This window comes from Balaenoptera borealis (genome assembly GCF_965194805.1).
Source record: "Balaenoptera borealis genome assembly, chromosome: 1".
Taxonomy (NCBI): domain Eukaryota; kingdom Metazoa; phylum Chordata; class Mammalia; order Artiodactyla; family Balaenopteridae; genus Balaenoptera; species Balaenoptera borealis.
The window spans coordinates 171,511,126-171,530,807 of NC_138860.1; the positions used below are offsets into that span (position 1 = coordinate 171,511,126).

At 36.4% G+C, this 19,682-nt stretch overlaps 1 protein-coding gene across 32 annotated transcripts in view; it reads right to left on the reverse strand.

Moving 5' to 3' along the window:
* Nucleotides 1–19,682, reverse strand: part of EPB41 (erythrocyte membrane protein band 4.1) — a 202,946-nt gene that overhangs the window by 102,020 nt on the left and 81,244 nt on the right. For all 32 annotated transcript variants that reach the window (XM_082347467.1, XM_082347478.1, XM_082347489.1 and 29 more), the window contains exons 3-5: nt 15,714–15,926; nt 12,821–12,925; nt 5,771–5,813 (exon numbers count right to left, since the gene is read on the reverse strand). In XM_082347467.1, coding sequence (XP_082203593.1) covers nt 5,771–5,813; nt 12,821–12,925; nt 15,714–15,767 — 202 coding nt within the window. In that variant the 5' untranslated portion in view covers nt 15,768–15,926. The remainder of the gene's footprint in view (nt 1–5,770; nt 5,814–12,820; nt 12,926–15,713; nt 15,927–19,682) is intronic.

Consider the following 19,682-nt stretch of genomic DNA (forward strand, 5'->3'; position numbering starts at 1 on the left):
ATCTGTGTTTCAAACACTGTCCTGTTTTGCATTCACAGCATTTCATCTCCAAATATCATTTTTATTGCTATTGGCTGGCAATGACCATATGCAAATTAAAATTTGAAATAGTTTGAATGTCTTAATGAATATGCACTTTTAAGCATGCTAAAATATTTAATACAGGAGTCTCTTGGAAATGGTTGATATTTTCCTTCAAAATTTGAACTAAAAGGCAAATTCCAGACAATAAAACAAACTTGTCTCAAATCTACTCAATCCTAATGTTTACCATTAACTCACTTCTAATGTTTCACATCCCAAAAACTTTAAATGGAACTTAGAAAAGCAACCCATAATTGTTTCTCATAAAAAGGGTAAGGGGATGGGGAGGCAATATTTACAGTTCAAATACTGTAAAATACCATCTGTTGTTATTATTATGATATGTTAATGTTAATAATCTAATCATTGTTAACTTATAATTCCCATATAGACATTAAAAAAAGGTGACTTCTATGCTACCTATAAAAAATGTATTGGCTAGAGGGCTTCCCTGGTGGCACAGTGGTTAAGAATCCACCTGCCAATGCAGGGGACACAGGTTCAAGCCCTGGTCCAGGAGGATCCCACATGCCGCGGAGCAACGAAGCCCGTGCGCCACAAATACTGAGCCTGTGCTCTAGAGCCCACGAGCCACAACTACTGAAGCCCACGCGCCTAGAGCCCATGCTCCACAACAAGAGAAGCCACCGCAATGAGAAGCTCGTGCCCTGCAACGAAAAGTAGCCCCTGCTCACTGCAGCTAGAGAAAGCTCACGTGCAGCATGAAGACCCAACACAGCTATAAATAAATAAATTTATTTTTAAAAATGTACTGACTAGAGCAAATCAATATGGGAAACAAGACAGCTAAAAGAATGTTCAATAAATGTGAATTCAGCATTTAAGAACTTTAAACACAAATTCAGTTATTTCATAACATATAAATGGCAATTTTTTAATAGTACAGGAAGACTAGCATTAAAGAAAGCAAATCAGCAATAGTTTACAAAGTGTGATTTTTTTTTTCTCTTTGAGCTGATACAAAAAGCTTGATAACACCCACGATTGGTGGGGAAAATAAGCACTTTCTATTGCTGATGTGAGTGTAAACTGGTACAACACTACGGAGAACAATTGAGAATATCTATCAAAACATAAAATGTATATACTCTTTCACCTAGCAATTCTATTTTCATAAATGTATCTAAACATACACTTAAACGTGGTCAAATGATACAGGTATAAGATATTGTTTGTAATAGCAAATGTCTGGAAACAACCTAAATGTATTTATTTGGCAAGAAAAGATACACCGCCACTATATACTGTTAAGTGAAAAAAAAAATCAAGGCAAAGAACAGTGCATATAGAAAGCAACTGTGAAAGTTGGGGGTAGAAAAAAGTGGCTATTGTGAATGGTGCTGCTACGATGCAACTTACTATTAAATGGTTCAGAAAAAAGGTTGTGTGTGTGTGTGTGTGTGTGTGTGTGTGTTGTGTGTGTGTGTAGATAAAGAGAAAAGATAAAATAGTAAAATATTAACATCTGAGGAATCTGGGAGAAGGGTACCCAGGAATTCTTTGTACCATTCTTTCAACTTCTAAGTCTGAAATTGTGTCCAAACATTTTTAAAATTAATAATTGAAAAAAAATTCCTGCCTTCTGGGTACACAGGAAAACAGGAACTATCTCATACACTATTGGTGGGGATGTAAACTATTACAATCAATTTAAAGGAGAGCAATTTGGCTATACCTGGTAAAACTAAAAATAAACATACTCTATAATCTAGCAATTCCACTTTAAGCCTAAATCAGTGGGTTGGTTTTTTTTTAAATTAATTAATTTATTTTTGGCTGCGTTGGGTCTTCGTTGCTGTGCACAGGCTTTCTCTAGTTGCGGCAAGCAGGGGCTTCTCTTGTTGCAGAGCACAGGCTCTAGGCACCCGGGCTTCGGTAGTTGTGGCACTCGGTCTCAGTAGTTGTGGCTCACGGGCTCTAGAGCTGTGGCACACAGGCTTAATTGTTCCACGGCATGCAGAATATTCCTGGACCAGGGCTCGAACCCGTGTCCCCTGCATTGGCAGGCGGATTCTTAACCACTGCGCCATCAGGGAAGTCCTGGTGGGGTTTTTTAAACTGTGGATCATGATCCATTGTGAAATCAGTTTAATGGGTCAAAATCAGCATTTTTAAAAATGAAACAGAATACAAGAGAAAAAAGTCAGAGGAGGAATTCCCTGGCAGTCCAGTGGTTAGGACTTGGCACTTTCACTGCCAGGGCCCGGCTTCAGTCCCTGGTGGGGAAACTAGGATCCCACAAGCCGCACAGTGCAACCAAAAATAAAAGAAAAAGAAAAAAAGAAAAGAAAAAATTCAGAGAATATCACTGTGAAATTTTCTTTTCAACTGAGATGAATTCCAAAATCATGTTTATAAGAAAAGCTAGTCATGGATGATTAACTGTTATATAATTCAATTTGTATGATGTTCAAAAAGGTAAAACAATATTTTTAGGTATACATTCATACATTAGGTAATTTTAAAAAAACATTACAAAATACAATGGAATCATTAACACAAAATTCAGGACAGTGGTGACTTCTGCAGGGGAAGGAGAGGAGGATACATTTAGAAGGGGCATATCCTGGGTTATAGAATTTCTGAAACACAGTTTGTGTTATTTTATATATCAGTATTTTTCAGAAGGTATAAGTATTTCTTGCTTTTGCTCTGTACTATTCCAGAAGGAGGTGGAAGTTGCTAGCCTGACTCAGCCGGGGAGATCTCTCTTATTCAGAACCAAGGAAGTTAAACAAAGCTAAATATTAAGCTGGGAGAAGGGAGAGAGACTGATAAACCTTAGAAGAAGGTTCAAAGGGATTGTTAGGTCCGAGGGAAATTTCAAAAAAACAGGCGAAGCAATACTATCTATTGTACATGGGTATGGATATATGAAGGAAAAATATAAAAACACGGACTGAGTCACCTCAAATTCATGAAAACAGATTTCTACGGATAGGGAGAGAAGGGGATGGGACTAGGAGGAAAACAAAAGAGATAAACCTTACCTGTACTGTTCTATTTTAAATGTAAAAGTTAACACATGTTAATTCTGGGTGATGGGTACATGGGTATTTGTTATATTAGCCTCCATTCTTTTCTATATTTTTTGAAATATGGAAAAAATCTTGCTGGTGAATATCTATTACAAATTTAAGCATTCATACTTTTTTATTCTACTTCTAGCAATTTACTACAGATACATCTAAGTGTACATATACATATATATTCAATACATGTTTACTGCAACCCAAAATATCCATCAGTAAGATTGGCTCTCTCTCTCTCTCTCACTCTCTCTCTCTCTCTATATATACAGTGCTACAACTTTATAATCATTAAAAAAAAATTTTAACAAATGAAATAAATTGATATATGTTAATATAAAGAGTATACAAATTATGTTAAAGATTGATATGTATATTACATACATACAGAACATACATATTTATATTAAAATATATTTACAAAGTATATTATATATAAAATATAATGTATGCATTAAATACATATTTATATTAAAATGTATGTCTATATACACTCAGAACATCTCTGGACAGAACACAAGAAATTCGTTAAAGGACAGGGGAAGAAGGAAGATTTACCTTGTATTATATTCATCTGTATCTTTTAATTTTATACCTCATATTTATATCACCTATTTTAAAAATTTTAAAACTACGTATGACATAATACACAGAAAATACAATATATAACAATGTATAACATAATTGTATTTTTGAAAAGCAAAATTTATATATGCCTAGAAAAAATCCTACAGATCATACCAATTTAACATTGATTATATCTGGAGGATAGGATTTACAGGTTTTTTACTTGCTTCATGATATATTTTCATAATGCTTAAATTTTTCACAATGAGTATATATTACTTGTATGATGAAAACTTTTTTTTTTTAAACTCAAGGGCTTTTTTTTAAAAATAAATTTATTTATTTTATTTATTTTTAATTTTGGCTCTGTTGGGTCCTCGCTGCTGTGCGCAGGCTTTCTCTAGTTGCGGCACATGGGCTTCTCATTGCAGTGGCTTCTCGTTGCGGAGCGTGGGCTCTAGGTGCGCGGGCTCAGCAGTTGTGGCTCGTGGACTCTAGAGTGCAGGCTCAGTAGTTGTGGCTCATGGGCTTAGTTGCTCCACAGCATGTGGGATCTTCCCAGACCAGGGCTCGAACCCGTGTCCCCTGCATTGGCAGGCGGCTTCTTAACCACTGTGCCACCAGGGAAGCCCGTGAAAACTATTTTTAAAAAACCCAAAATCTTTGCAATAGATAAATGTCAACCTTCTCTTTGGCTCAATGAAATATTTACATTTTGATGTTAAAGTTTGTGTTACAGACACGGTTTTTCTTTCCCATGTTGAAGGAAGAGGTTTTATTATTTTGTAAATTTTTTTAAAATGACAAACACTTAGGTTATTTTTCTTAGCAAGAGTTTTTTTTTCTTTTTTTTTTCAATAGCCTGGAAGATAATCTACTAGATAGTCTTCTCCACTCATCATAAACTCTGTTTTAACTTTTCTTCCTAAAGAGTCTTCTTGTACAATCATTTATTCCTGAGTAATATTGAATATTAAAAGTATCTTCATTGAAAGGGGCTTGGAATCATGTTTTTTGTTGTCATGCCTCAAATATTCTGAATATTTTTTACTCTGACTTGCATTTTAAAACAAGATTTTATAGGCAGAGAGCAAATATGGAGAGTTGTCAGGCCAAAGTAGTATTTTGTTTCTCTATCTTAAGAAATATAAATAAATAGGGTCTAAAAGAAAACATTTCACCATAACAAAAGTCTTTTCTTTTAAGAAACAAATGAAAAATAAAACTTGTTTTCAGGTAATACAGTTAAAACTTACTAATCATGATGAATAACATCTATTGCAGTTCCTACAAGTTTCCTCAAAAATAAACTAAACTAAAAGGACATCTAGTCATAACTGGGGGGGTGGGGGTGGGGGCGGTGGGTAAAGTCTCTACCCTTTAGCCCATTGGGCCTGAGGCTACAAAATACTAATCTAGACTTTTTTCAACCTAGAAAAATCTATCCCAGGACACCAGTCTGAGCAGGGTGTTCAGCAGTAATATATGCCAGAGGGCTTGGAGGTAAGAGAAAGCCACAATGACAGAAGGGTCACTGGCAAGGAATTTCTTCTATTCTTTTTTTTCCTTCCACGGTTCCTTACATACTTCAATTTGGAAGAAGACGGTTGAAAAGGGACAAAAAAGAACTATAGAGAAGAAAACATGGAGAAGGTTAGAACTCAATAGTCCAGAACAATTCAAATGGAACAGGATCAGGCAGCAAACTCCCAATCGTAAGCTACTACAGTTTCAATCACTACCATTTTGAGAACTGACTCCCATATCCTTTTCTCTTCTATTCTTTGTTTGTTTCCACCTTCTGTTTCTCTCAATCATTCCTATCTTCCCCCACTTTGCCTAGTTGTAAAAAAAAAATCATCAAGATCTGACCTACATCTCAATAGTGTCTACCCCTGCCGTATCTTTCTATTATGGAATCTCTACCTTCCAAAGGAAGGCTTTATCTTAATTTCAAAGCCATCTGCCATAGTCAGAATTCTAAAGTGACTCACAGCCAGAAAAAGGTTCGAAATCCTCTGACCTACTAAAAAAAAGAAAGAGCTAGAAAAAGGGCTATATTCACTTACCACGAACCTGCTTTTTTATTTCTTTGGCAGAATCCAGCCATGTCTGTAAAAAGAAGAAAAGGCATTCACACAGAGCTCCAAAATACATAAACCACAGAGTACCAGAAGCAGGATTACTGACCATCTCCAATAGTGTCTCCAGGTCAACCTACATTTCCAATATTTTTTGCATTAGTTTCACATAGCACAGTAATTTTGAACAGAGAAACAGGGAGCCAGACAGTTGGGCTTGAATCCTAGCTCTACTACTTCCTAGGTGAGTGACTTTAAGCATCTTTGTACTTCAGTTTCCTCATCTATTAGAGGAAATAAAATGAGATATTAGCAGTAGGGCCTATCTCAGAGTTATTGTGAAGATTAAAAGTTAATATACGTAAAGCTCTTAGTAAACAAGAAATGCTAAATAAGCACTTGCTATTTTTATTATTCTGTAAAGACAAATAGAGATCTATAACCAGGATTATTGATCTATAACCTAGATCTTATTTTTCCCTCCAACTCTGACCTCCAGTCTCATTCAAGTTTTCTATGTCAGCACAGCACCTGGTACATGGTTCGTGCTCAGTTAATGTTTACTGAATGAATAACTATTTTGTTTTTCCTGACTACTCTTGCCCACACTAATTTCTCCCTTCACTATTCTCCAACCCCACTTAAAATCTGCACACCACAAGGGCAAGGTTCCTCAACCCATAGTGGACCATGCAAAACTAATGGCACTTAAAAAGAGCCTCACCATTAACATCTTTCATAGGCTCCTTGAAAAATGTTTAAAGACAAAAATTTCTAAATTGAATTGTCTAAAAGATTTTTATTGACATAAGACATATACAGAAAAGTACATAAAACATATGTATAGATCAATAAATTATCAAAGTGAACATATAAGTATAACATTACCAGCACCCCAGGAGCCCCTTTCATGCCTACTCCCAATTCCCCCACCCCATTCCCCCTTCCAAAACGTTTAGAATTGAATTTTAGTCGTACTTAGAAAAGAAGAGTAAGGGGGGATTACTCCTCACCCTGTACCAACAAGGGCAAAGTCCAAGATGACCACCCCATTTGCCCTACCCAAGGAGTGGGCTTGAACACCACAATCTTACATTTGATTATGTATCACACTAACCGTTATATAAAGATAGTCACCACAACAGATAATAAGCAAAGAGTGAGGACGAGTTTCCTTTTCTCTCCCCTACCCCTGCAATTAACACAGATGATTAAGAAATATATGTTTTTAAAAATACCACTTAATATAAAATTATTCTAAAGTATAAAAACTAAGTACATACTTGTTTAAGTCCCGTCAGAAAGGGCAGGGGGTAACCTGGGTGTTTCTCCTTCCTCTCTCATTAAGACTAAAGAACTTTAAGCTGTTATAGGTCCAAAGGCAAAAGAAGACTTTAAAAGCGCCAACTGATAAGTTTTGTGGAACCTCTGAGAACCCTGCAATCCAGAACTCTTAACAAAGACTACTTTCTACCACTGTGGAATGAACATTTCCCCTACAGAGTGAGGTGACTCCATATTTTCCCTATTTTTAAGAGAAATCTCCCAAAGTAGCCTGAAGCTGCCAAGTTTCTTACAGAGATTCCATGAGCCATTCTATGACTCTAAGGCTAGAATTCCCACCAATCTGACATAGAGAGGGCAAATCCAGATTTGTGCCAATCACATGGGACTCCAAGGTATAAGGTACTTTATAGAACAAAGTATTATTTCTTCAGTATCTAGACCTCCGAATCAAAATCAAAATCAAAAAGTGTGTACAAGACAATAAAAAAGCAGTGTGCATAACAATAGGTACTTTATGCTCAATTTAAATTATTCAATTCGGAGCATTTTATTTAGCCAACAAGTATTTAGGAATGCCTCCACGTGCTAGGCACCAAAGTTACAAAAAAGGATTTAAAAATAGTGCTTGTCCTCAAGGAGCTGTCAGTCTAATGGAAGAGCTGAGTAGTGAACGATTTGTCTTTTCTTAGAGGCAGTTAGGAAATGTTTCTCAAAAGAATGTTTTGGGGGGAAAAAAGGTAAAAAAAAAAAAAAAAAAAAGAATGCTTGGGAGATCTAATTTAGGGTTGAAGAACAAATAAGAGTTAGCCAGGCAAAAAAAGAAGTGGAAGTAATTAGAAAGGCACAGGGTATATAAAGAGAACATGATACATCTGAGTTGCTGAATGTAGTTCATCAAAGCTGGAGCACAGAAGTGAAGAGGAGAGATGTAAAATGAAAAAGAACAGTAAGGGCCAGATCATAGAGGCCACAGTATTCCATGCTAAGAGACTTGGACTTCATCAAGTTACAGGCAAGGGAGAATCACTGAAGGATTTAAAATAAGAGTGACACAAATTTGAGGTAGACAGAGAGACCAAATAAGAAGCTGTTGTTGAGAATGATAATAGTCAGGATTTGTGACTGAGTAAATAGGGTGGGCTGATGATGAGAGTTGGTAAAGTATAGTAGTAAACAAAAATTCCTAAGTTGCTGGCTTGGGCAACTGGGTAGATGTGGTACTATTCACTGAAACAGAAAATGTAGGAAAAGGAATAAATTTTCATGAAGAAGAAAAAAATAGCAAAAAACTGAAAACAACCCAAATGTCCATCAACAATAGAATAAATAAATTATGGTATATTTATATACATACACATTCAAGGTATCTTTGGAAATCCAAGTGGAATATTTCAGTAGATAGCTGGATAAGCAGGTCTGGCACTCAGAAGGTGATTTGAACCAGAGATATAAATTTGGGCACTTTCCCCATATAGGTGGCAAATGAAGCCATGAAAGTAGATAAAAATCACCCAGGGAGCATATAATAGAGTTAAAAGAAAGAAACTAAAGATAAACCTTGGGGAACATTTACAGTTAAGGGATGAAGAGAGGATAAAGAGCTGAGAAGTAAACTGAGAAGAAGTGACCAAGTGGTAGGAGGAAAACAGGAGAGACTGGTATCACAGAATCCAAAGGAATAGAACAGTTCAAGGATGGATAGGCAAGCTCATCAATGCTGAAAAATGGACAAGGAACATGAAGATGAAAAATTGTCAGATTTATCTTGGCAAGGGCAGTTCAGCAGAGTGGTAAGAGCAGAAATCAAAATGCAGTGAGTTATACCAAGTGCTGGTGAGAATGTGGCACAGCTGGAACTCTTAGTGCTGGTGGGAGTGTGAACTGGTAACACCACTTTGGAAAACTGATAGTATCTACTAAAGCTGAACATATACGTGTCATCCACAACCCAACAATTCCACTTCTAGGAATCCAACAGAAATGAATATGACAAGATATGCACTAAAAGACATGTATGAGAATGTTCCCAGGAGCAGCATTCATAAAAGCAGCAAACTGTAAACAAGCCAAATGTCCATCAACAGTAGAATGCATAAATAAAGTGTGGTATAGTCAAACAATGAACTATTATACAGCAGCAAGAATGGATGAACTACTGCTACTCGCCACAACACGGATGAAACTCAAAAACATGATATTGAACAAAACAAAAGAAGCCAGACCTAAGAGCACAAACTGTATGGTTTCACTTATGTAAAGTTTAAAAACAGGCAAAACTAATTGATGGTGATAGATGTTAGGAAGACATCTGTTACTTTTGACAGAGCCTGAGGTAGGAGTACTGATTGTTAGGGGCTAGCGGTAGTGACTGGAAGGGGAAACAAAGTGGGATTCTGGAATCCTCCAGAAAAAAAATCCTTGATTCATTCATAAATAACTTATTCCAAGCAGCAGTAAAATCTAGGAAGCAACTATTGGGTTGGCCAAAATGTTCATTTTGTTTTTTCCGTAAGATGGCTCTAGTAGCACTTAGTTGTCTTCAACTTTATTTGAAACAATTTTGTTAGATTATATGTGACAGCTGTCATATCAGCGTGCATTTAAAAAAAGACTTATCAAAATTGGTGAATTTTTAATATTGAAAATGGAAGGAAAAAAGCAATATTTTCGGCATATTATGCTTTATTATTTCAAGAAAGGTAAAAATGCAACTGAAACACAAAAAAAGATTTGTGCAGTGTATGGAGAAGGTGCTGTGACTGACCGAATGTGTCAAAAGTAGCTTGCGAAGTTTCATGCTAGAGATTTCTTGCTGGACGATACTCCATGGTCTGGTAGACCAGTTGAAGTTGATAGCGATCAAATTGAGATATTAACTGAGAACAATCAACGTTATACCACGAGGGAGACAGCTGACATACTCAAAATATTCAAATCAAGCACTGAAAATCATTTGCACCAGCTTGGTTATGTTAATCACTTTGACGTTTGGGTTCCACATAAATTAAGCAAAAAAAACCCTCTTGACCGTATTTCCACATGCAATTCTCTACTTAAATGTAATGAAAACGTTCTGTTTTTAAAACAAATTGTGATGGGCGATGAAAAGTGGACACTGTACAATAATATGGAACAGAAGAGATCGTGGAGCAAGTGAAATGAACCACCACCAACCACACCAAAGGCTGATCTTCACCCAAAGAAGGGGATGTTGTGTATATGGCGGGATTGGAAGGGAGTCCTCTATTATGAGCTCCTTCCAGAAAACCAAACAATTCCAACAAGTACTGCTCCCAATTAGACCAACTGAAAGCAGCACTCGACAAAAAGCATCCAGAATTAGTCAACAGAAAATGCATAATCTTACATCAGGATAATGCAAGACCGCGTGTTTCTTTGATGACCAGGCAAAAACTGTTACAACTTGGCTGGGAAGTTGTGATTCATCACCATATTCACCAGACATTGCACCTTCGGATTTCCATTTATTTAGGCCTTTACAAAATTCTCTTAGTGGAAAAAATTTCAATTCCCTGGAAGACTATAAAAGGCACCTGGAACAGTTCTTTGCTCAAAAAGATTAAAAGTTTTGGGGGACTTCCCTAGTGGCACAGTGGTTAAGAATCCGCCTGCCAATGCAGGGGACAGGGGTTCAAGCCCTGGTCCAGGAAGATCCCACGTGCTGTGGAGCAGCTAAGCCCGTGAGCCACAACTACTGAGCCTGTGCTCTAGAGCCTGCGAGCTGCAACTACTGAGTCCACGTGCTGCAACTACTGAAGCCCGCACACCTAGAGCCTGTGCTCTGCAACAAGAGAAGCCACCACAATGAGAGGCCTGCGCACCGCAACAAAGAGTAGCCCCCGCTCTCAGCGACTAGAGAAAACCCACGTGCAGCAGTGAAGACCAAATGCAGCCAAAAAATTAAATAAATGAATAAATAAATAATTTTTTTTTAAAAAGATGCATCACTGTGAATCTCAGAACACTAAAGAAAGGTAGAAAGAAAGAGAGAAAAAGAAGAGAAGAAGGGAGGGAGGGAGGGAGGGAGGAAGGGAAGGAAGGAGGGTAAAAGATTCTACTAGCCTAATTCTACACAGGGCAAGAGAGAGGGGAGATCATACAAAGCATCACAAATCAGAATGGCTTTGACCTTCTCAATAGCCAACATTAAAAGCTAGAAGACAGTGGAGCAATGCCTTCAAAATTATGAAGGCAAATAATTTCAAGCCTAAAATTCTATACCCAACCAAACTAACAACCAAATACGACAGTACAATAAAGACATTTTCAGACATGTAATGTCTCAAAAAGATTACATCCCATATGTAATTTCTCAGAAGGAGTGCTCTATCAAATACAAGGAAATGCTAAGACAAAGGGGAAACAAGAGAAACATCACAGGAGAGAAGTACAACAAATCCCCAGGATAATGGTGATGGGAAATACCTGGGTCAACTATATACAAGACAGAGAGAGCAACTCATCCAGACTGGAGAAGTATGACTCAAAGAGATAGCATATTGAAGAAGGACTGTCACCACCACGATGGCTTTTGCTACTGTATTGTCCCTTTAACCTGACAATGCTAAGGAAGTCTTCTCCAAATTCATTTTTGTACAGGATTTACTTGGGCCATGTGCAAATGAAGTTCCTGCTTTCCTTTCTATGTTCTACTTCCTGGATCAGCTAAAGACCTTCATTTTAACCCAAAGGAAAACTCTGCTTTGACCTATTTCCAAGAGCTGGAAGTTAGCCATGATGAATTTAGAAGCAGAAAATATAGAACAGCCCATTACCCCAACCATATCCTGTAAGAACCTGGCCCATCAGACCTGCCAGATGCCCCAAATATGATAAGCTCTATGTTTCCCAGGATTCACTTGTCCACTGACTTCCCCAGAAGGGGTTCTTATAAACAATCAGAGAAGTTGAAACTAGATTATGATTCAGAGACATCAACTTTTTTTCCCAGAAATATTTTATCTAAGGGGGACAATAAAGCCTTTTTTTACACAGCCAGATTTGTTGTTTGCTGTACAATCAAATTCAGCTTTTACATTGGGCACTTTTAACATCACTTTATACAGAAATATATCAATGCATATAAATAAAGCAATTTACTATTTTCTCATTAAAAAATAAATAGGATAGTGAAAACTACTCTAAGGAAATAAAACTTGCTGATAGGATTGAGTATGGATGACACCAACAATGGCAAAAAGTTTTCAATGCAACTGGAAGGTTTTGTACCAATGTGAGCACTGGAAGCTCAACTGCAAGATGAAAGAATTTCCTCTGCTGAATGCCTTTAGATGAGCCAGCTCCCAGCAATTTAAGTATACTTGGTTCATAGAAAAATTACAACAGTTACATTAAACAAGTAGGTACTGGTACTCAGTGACTTCATTTATATGCCAAATTCAAGTATTCTCAAATATTCTAACATAAACCTGAGTGGGGTACACACACACAATATAAAAACATTCGATTTTATCTCACTGAGCTTGTATAACATAAAATCCTTTTCAGAGTATTTTCCTCGATTCATGGGAGAACTTTCTAACTCACAGCTGCAGAAAGTTTTTCACTGTAGTATTAGAGGTATTGTTTTGTTTTTTAATTACCTTCAATCTTTCCTTACTAAGTACACTGTATCTTGGAGAGGCAGGAATAAATACATTCTTAACAACAGTAAATGAATTAAAACAATTTTGGGGGGTCAGTTTCTTATCTTACAAGCAGTCTTCTCACCTTAGAGGTTGCATTATCCCAAATGGCTAGACCAAAGTAGTCTTCTTCCAAAAGATTGAGGTGTTCACATACTCGTTTAAGTAAATCTTGTCCCTTAGCATGTTTCTGCAAAGATACACATACTTTAGTTGAGGTTTCCTCTTATTCCTGCATTTATCACGAAATAACATAAAATGTCACTTTCCAATTTTCTCTTTTATCCTTGGTTACTAACACTTTCAGATGGCTGCACAGTGCAAGTAGAACAAAGTGAGTAACAAAAATCCTGTTTCTTAATTTGTCAGTTTAAATATGCAACACATTTATAGTTGCTTGGAAATGCTGCTACAATTCAAAGCAAAATTCCATCAAGCATCCCCCACCTCCATCCTAAACGTTACATTCTTTATTTTTGGTGTATTTCCTGAAGCCTGCTATGGGTCGCTGTCAGTCAGCATGAGCACCTGACTTAACTGAATCAGCTGTCGACACTGACAATTAACAGTGACTATGGAAATCATTAGACTCTCTATCATTCCCAGACGAAATGTCCCAAGACAATGAGCTATGTCTCAACTCCCTGCAATCTCTTTCAGAAAAATGCATAAAGTATAAGCTTTTAGATACCCTCCAGACATTACCCGTTGCAGTGGCTCTTACAGTGGTGCTACAAATCATTTCTTAATGTTTCTCTACCCAGAAAATCAAACCATTACCAATTTAGGGTACTTGTATTCCTGTTTATAGGGAGGAAATGCCATAACTTAGGGACTGAGATTTAGAGTGAAAAAGTCCCTGCTTTTTCATTTACTAGCTAAACAACCTGAGTCAATTTCTGAACATTAGCTTTCTCATCTGTAAAGTGATAAGAATATGTATACCTGTCCTACCTAACTACTGGAATTGTTGAAAAAAATTAAACATGCTGGACTTCCCTGGTGGCACAGTGGTTAAGAATCCACCTGCCAATGCAGGGGACACGGGTTCGAGCCCTGGTCCGGGGAGATCCCACATGCCATGGAGCAACTAAGCCCGCGAGCCACAACTACTGAGCCTGCACCCCACAACTACTGAAGCCCGCACGCCTAGAGCCCATGCTGCGCAACAAGAGAAGGTGCGGCAATGAGAAGCCTGCGCACTGCAACGAAAATAGCCCCCGCTCGCTGCAACTAGAGAAAGCCCGCGCGCAGCAATGAAGACCCAACGCAGCCAAAAATAAATAAATAAATTTATTTTTAAAAAAATAATAATAAAAACTTTTTTAAATAATAAAAAAAAATTAAACGTGCTAATGTCTTCTGAGAAATACATTTTTTAAGACTTCCAAAAAATTAGAAATCTTTTTTTGGCACTTATAAATGACATGTCCTTCTCTCAATGGGCTGAGCTATTTTTAATGACTATTAGTAATTCACATAGATGTTAATTCATTTTTAGACTTATCCCATCTATATTATATCATTTTCTTCATTTTCTCCCTTCTATGTTTTCACTCTATATGACAGAGATGATTAGGGAATTCTTCACATACAGGTCCCTACTCCCTTATTTATAATTCCAAAATTCAGAAGTTCTAAAAAGTAAAAGGTTGGGCTTATTTATTTTGTTTTTGTTCAAAGCTCATCTGAAGGCAAATTCTGACCTGAACTGTTATGGGCTATTTTTTATCCTTATTTATCCAACTTAGAGTGAATCTTCATATATTTTACCATAGAAATAATGTGTTTGATAATGTACCTACTGCTACACACTCTGCTGGGAATATTATGAAATTTGCAGAGTATGTACTTGTTGCTTTTCTAAAACCCAAAATATTCTGAATTCTAAAACCCTAAATATTCTGAATTCTGAAACACATCTGCCCCCAAATGTTTCAGATATAAGGGACCCATATCTAGATTTTGGTCTGAATGGGAAGAATGAGCGTGGAATAGCTTTCCCCATCTCTAGACTAGCTAGTGGCGAGAAGCAGAAAGAGCAGACCCTAGGTCTTCTCCAGTTACCAGGTGTAGTAACTATTTTAAAAATGCAACAGTGTGTTTTTCTTGATTTCTCTTTCAAAACTTGGAGAGGGAATTCCTATTAGTAAATACAGTGTAATATTTTAGACTACTTATTTGTGTTTTGATATATTTGCATATAAATAATTCAATTTCAAAATAATTTTTTACACACCTAAGCATATGTGAATTATGTTTTATCAAAAGGCTATTATTAGTAATAATCACAATTGCTTTTCATCAAGCATATCATAATTGACAATTACTGCTCTAGTTAAAAAAATAGCTGATAGATTTTTAAGGACTTTTAACTTGTCTTGAAGAAGCAAAAGAATAACTGAAACAACTATGACATTTTTATTCAATCTTGATTCAATTATTTATTCTTTCTGGAAATAATAGAGAATTTTAATAAATGGGATTACTTGATTTAAGTTTTTTATATCCTATCTCATGGAGCTAAAGAAATACATTAAATAAAGCTCATTAAGGTTTAGATCTGGGAGAGCAGAAATGAACAGATAGTAATTTTTTTTTTTTTGATAAATACAGTTATGGGGACTCCTAGACCTAGAAATTGAGGCTATCCTGGGAAATCTAGTCATGGAAGAGCACTCTACAAATAACAAACCAATTTTTTTCTTAAAATTATTTTGGATTATAAAAGTAACACATGCTCAATTCACAAGATTTGAATAAATATAGAAAATTTAGAAATAGAAAAAACTGGAGAAGAAAATAAGACTCACTCATAATCCTTCCACACCTCCACCTCCAGAAAATCACTATTAACATTTCAGCCCATAGAAATATTCATTATACTGGGTCTTATCTCAGGCCATGGCACCACGTACCCAGCCCTACATGAAACAATTTGTAAGAGTTCTAACTACTTGAAATTGAAATGTGCTCACCTCCACAACACATTCATAAACTGTGTCATCCAACAAAGAAACCTTGCAATGCATGTTTCTGTGTCTTCTGATCGATTTCTGGGAAGCTTTTAATTCTCTTTCTGCTATTGATTCAGGACTTTCTTCTTTTACTTCTATTTTAGAGCAGTCTTCAAGTCCTCCTCCTTCCTCAGTCTGAAAATCGGGATCTTCTCTGTGTTCTTCCTGAGCAGGCTACATACCCATGACATCACCAAGTCAGTAACAAAGACATTTCACAAAACATGCCGTATACACGTTTGCCTATAATATTGCTACCAATAAAAACACTAACTGAAGAAGGAAAACTGTTAAAACAAATACGAGTGATATTAAGATTATTTTTCTGTAAGAGATATTATGATCTCCCAAAAGATCTACAGACTCTGCTATTCTCAAAACTTTATGATAGAAGGTAGAATCCCATCTTTCAAATCAATACATGAAGGTTTCAGGTAAACCAGAGGACAGCAATCTGTTGTTCTCAGCACTACATTTTCTCCCTGACTATGCCATTGCCTATTATTAAAACCTATTAAAACTGAAACATCTTTGCCCCATGCTCCTCAATTTTAGTGAGGTAGCCTTATGAATTGCAAAACGAGTTGTGATTTGTCATGTAGTCTAAATTTTATGAATGGGGAATTCCCTGGTGGTCCGGTGGTTAAGACTCCACGCTCTCACTGCCAAGGGCCCAGGTTCAGTCCCTGGTCTGGGAACTAAGATCCCAAAGGCCTCGAGGCGTGGCCCAAAAACAAACAAACAAACAAACAAAAAAAACCCCATAAAATTTTTTGAATGGCTAAGAGGGATTCTTGGGACCATTTCAGAGCATAAGGCAACATATGTATAGTAGGCTAACAACTGTAAATACCAATTAACTCATTTTTACCAGGTATCAACCATGATAAATTGCAAAGAAGATTCAAAGAAGCAAGAGACAGATTGAAATCTGGATCTCCTAGGGCAATCATTAACTCATCCCAAAGTAATACAGGTAAGTGAGACAACATTTTGGCATACACTTACTCACTTTCTTCACAATAAAATTGCTGAAAGGTTCTTAACTAAACCTCACTAATTCTTTTCTTTCAAAAAAAATACGTAGTTGACATTTAGGAAAAAGGATTTAATTATGTGGCTCCTGCTCCTCCTGCATTAGATATTGGAGGTGGTCTACAAGTCTCCTTCCCATCCTTCATGACCCTCTTAAATGTTACCTCTTCATTAAGGCCTTCACTGGCTATCCTCTCTGGCCTATCCCCACTCTACTAGTATTCTTCATGTTAGTACCCTGTTTATTGTCTTCATAACATTTATTACAATAAATAATTAATTTGTATTTACTACTTTTTTTGTCTCTTCCATTAGACTATAAAGTTACCAAGAGTAGGGATCATGTTTGTTCAATAATAATAATATTTAATAATAATCATGAGAATAATAACAAACATTTATATAGAAATTACAATGGGTCATTTACTGTTCTAAAAGCATTACTTACATGAACTCATTTAACCCTATGGGGAGGGTACTATTATTATCCCCCCTTGACAAATAAGAAACTGAGACCAGAGAAGTTAATTTGCCTAGGATCATACAGTCAGTAAGTTACATATCACTTTGACTCCAGAATTCATGATCTTAAACCTCTTTGCCATATTACAGTTTTTATTTACCAATGTATGTCCAGCTTAGGGCCTGGCACACACAGCAGGTTTTCAGTAAATTTGTTGAGTAAATAAATATTAAAAAATGACACATGGCTTCCAAAAAATCCAAGGTACCCTAGATGAAGGTTGGTGCAGTCCTACAATGCAAACTCACTTTTAAAAAATCTGGTATAGAAAAGGACCACTCAAATGAAATTCTACTATGAAATCAATGAATGAGATTTTAGTTAAATCTAAAATTAACTTTGTCATCTGTTTCAACTTCAGTACAAATGCTATGATCTTTAGACAAAACAGACTAGCCCTGATTCAAATGCTAACTAAAACAAGATATGGATTTTTGCATACATAAAGCAAAGGAGAAAAAAAGCAATTAAGAACCTCTTGAAAGTACCAGGCTTCCTGAAAGATAATGTAATTTAACTCTTTTGGTACTCCTAAAATTAAATTAAATTAATGACATTAAGATATGTAGCTTCTCTGCCTTTACTGTTCATGTTTATTAACTAAGTAATAATAACTAACATTTACTGAGTGCTTATAATATGTCAGGCAATGTCTTAAGAGCTTTACATGTTTATCTCTTTTAATCCTCATAATGGCCAAATAAGGTGAACATTATTATCCTCATTGTACAGAGGAGAAAACTGATAAAGCAAAAGTGTCACTTCTCTGCGCCTGAACCCTCTAGTCTGATTCCATAGCCTGCATTCTTAACTATTATACTATAAATAAAATTTTGTTTTCAACCTTGTTTCACTATAGCAAGTACACAATAACAACTTTATCCTAAACTTTACTCTTAGCACTTTTGATGTATAAGTAATCATTCTAGAAATACATATATTTTTTTAAGTCTAATGAAACTGTATAGCCCAAACCTGAGAACTATAATAGAAACATATAGGACTTACATTTTTTACAATGCAGATAATGCCCACATGCTTCAGAAAAAAAAAGACTTTGAAAATAACTCTTAATTTGTAGTTCAATAGGCCTGAAAATAAATGGGATTCCTAGAAAATAGTTTGAGTTACAGTCCTAATATTTTCTCATGATTTTTGGACAGATGACCAAATTCACAACTCATATTTAGTTTACACTGTGACACAATTAAGGCTCCACCCAACTACTGTATGTTACAAAGGTGATATAAAGAGCTAACTTTCCTCATCTATATCCTACACTCTGTGGGAATATGACCTAGTTGGAAAAAATGACAAAGATAAGGCAAACATGGTTCAAACTTATCACACACCTCTGGGTGGTCTGAATCTATCTCATGACTTTTATAAAGATATCCATAAAAGGACCATGTTTGCTGATAAATTACCCCATTTCTAATAATTCCACCAAAATGAACTCTAAACCACTTCACTTTCTTTCCATCCCCCCGCCTCATTAAAAATCCTGGACTTTTTGCATTATAATAGCAAAATGTAAACTCATTTGATACATTTCTTTTCTTTCATTTTCTTTTCTTTGATTTATGCAGTATAAGTATCTTTTTAAAAATCAAGTTACCATACGACCCAGCAATCCCACTACTGGGCATATACCCTGAGAAAACCATAATTCAAAAAGAGTCATGTACCAAAATGTTCATTGCAGCTCTATTTACAATAGCCAGGACATGGAAGCAACCTAAGTGTCCATCATCAGATGAATGGATAAAGAAGATGTGGCACATATATACAATGGAATATTACTCAGCCATAAAAAGAAACGAAATGGGGCTTCCCTGGTGGCACAGTGGTTGAGAATCTGCCTGCCAATGCAGGGGACACGGGTTCGAGCCCTGGTCTGGGAAGATCCCACATGCCACGGAGCAACTGGGCCCGTGAGCCACAATTACTGAGCCTGCGCGTCTGGAGCCTGTGCTCCGCAACGAGAGAGGCCGCGATGGTGAGAGGCCCGCGCACCGCAATGAAGAGTGGTCCCCACTTGCCGCAACTAGAGAAAGCCCTCACACAGAAACGAAGACTCAACACAGTCATAAATAAATAAATAAAAGAACGTGAATTTCTTTAAAAAAAAAAAAGCAAACTGGGCTATTCATTTCAGTAACAGTCAAGTGGTCTTAGTTTGCATTCAATTTCCAATCAGTTTCTCAATCTATTTCAAAAAAAAAAAAAAAAGAAACGAAATGGAGGTATTTGTAGTGAGGTGGATGGAGTTAGAGTCTGTCATACAGAGTGAAGTAAGTCAGAAAGAGAAAAACAAATACAGTATGCTAACACATATATATGGAATCTAAGGGAAAAAAAAAAAAGGTCAT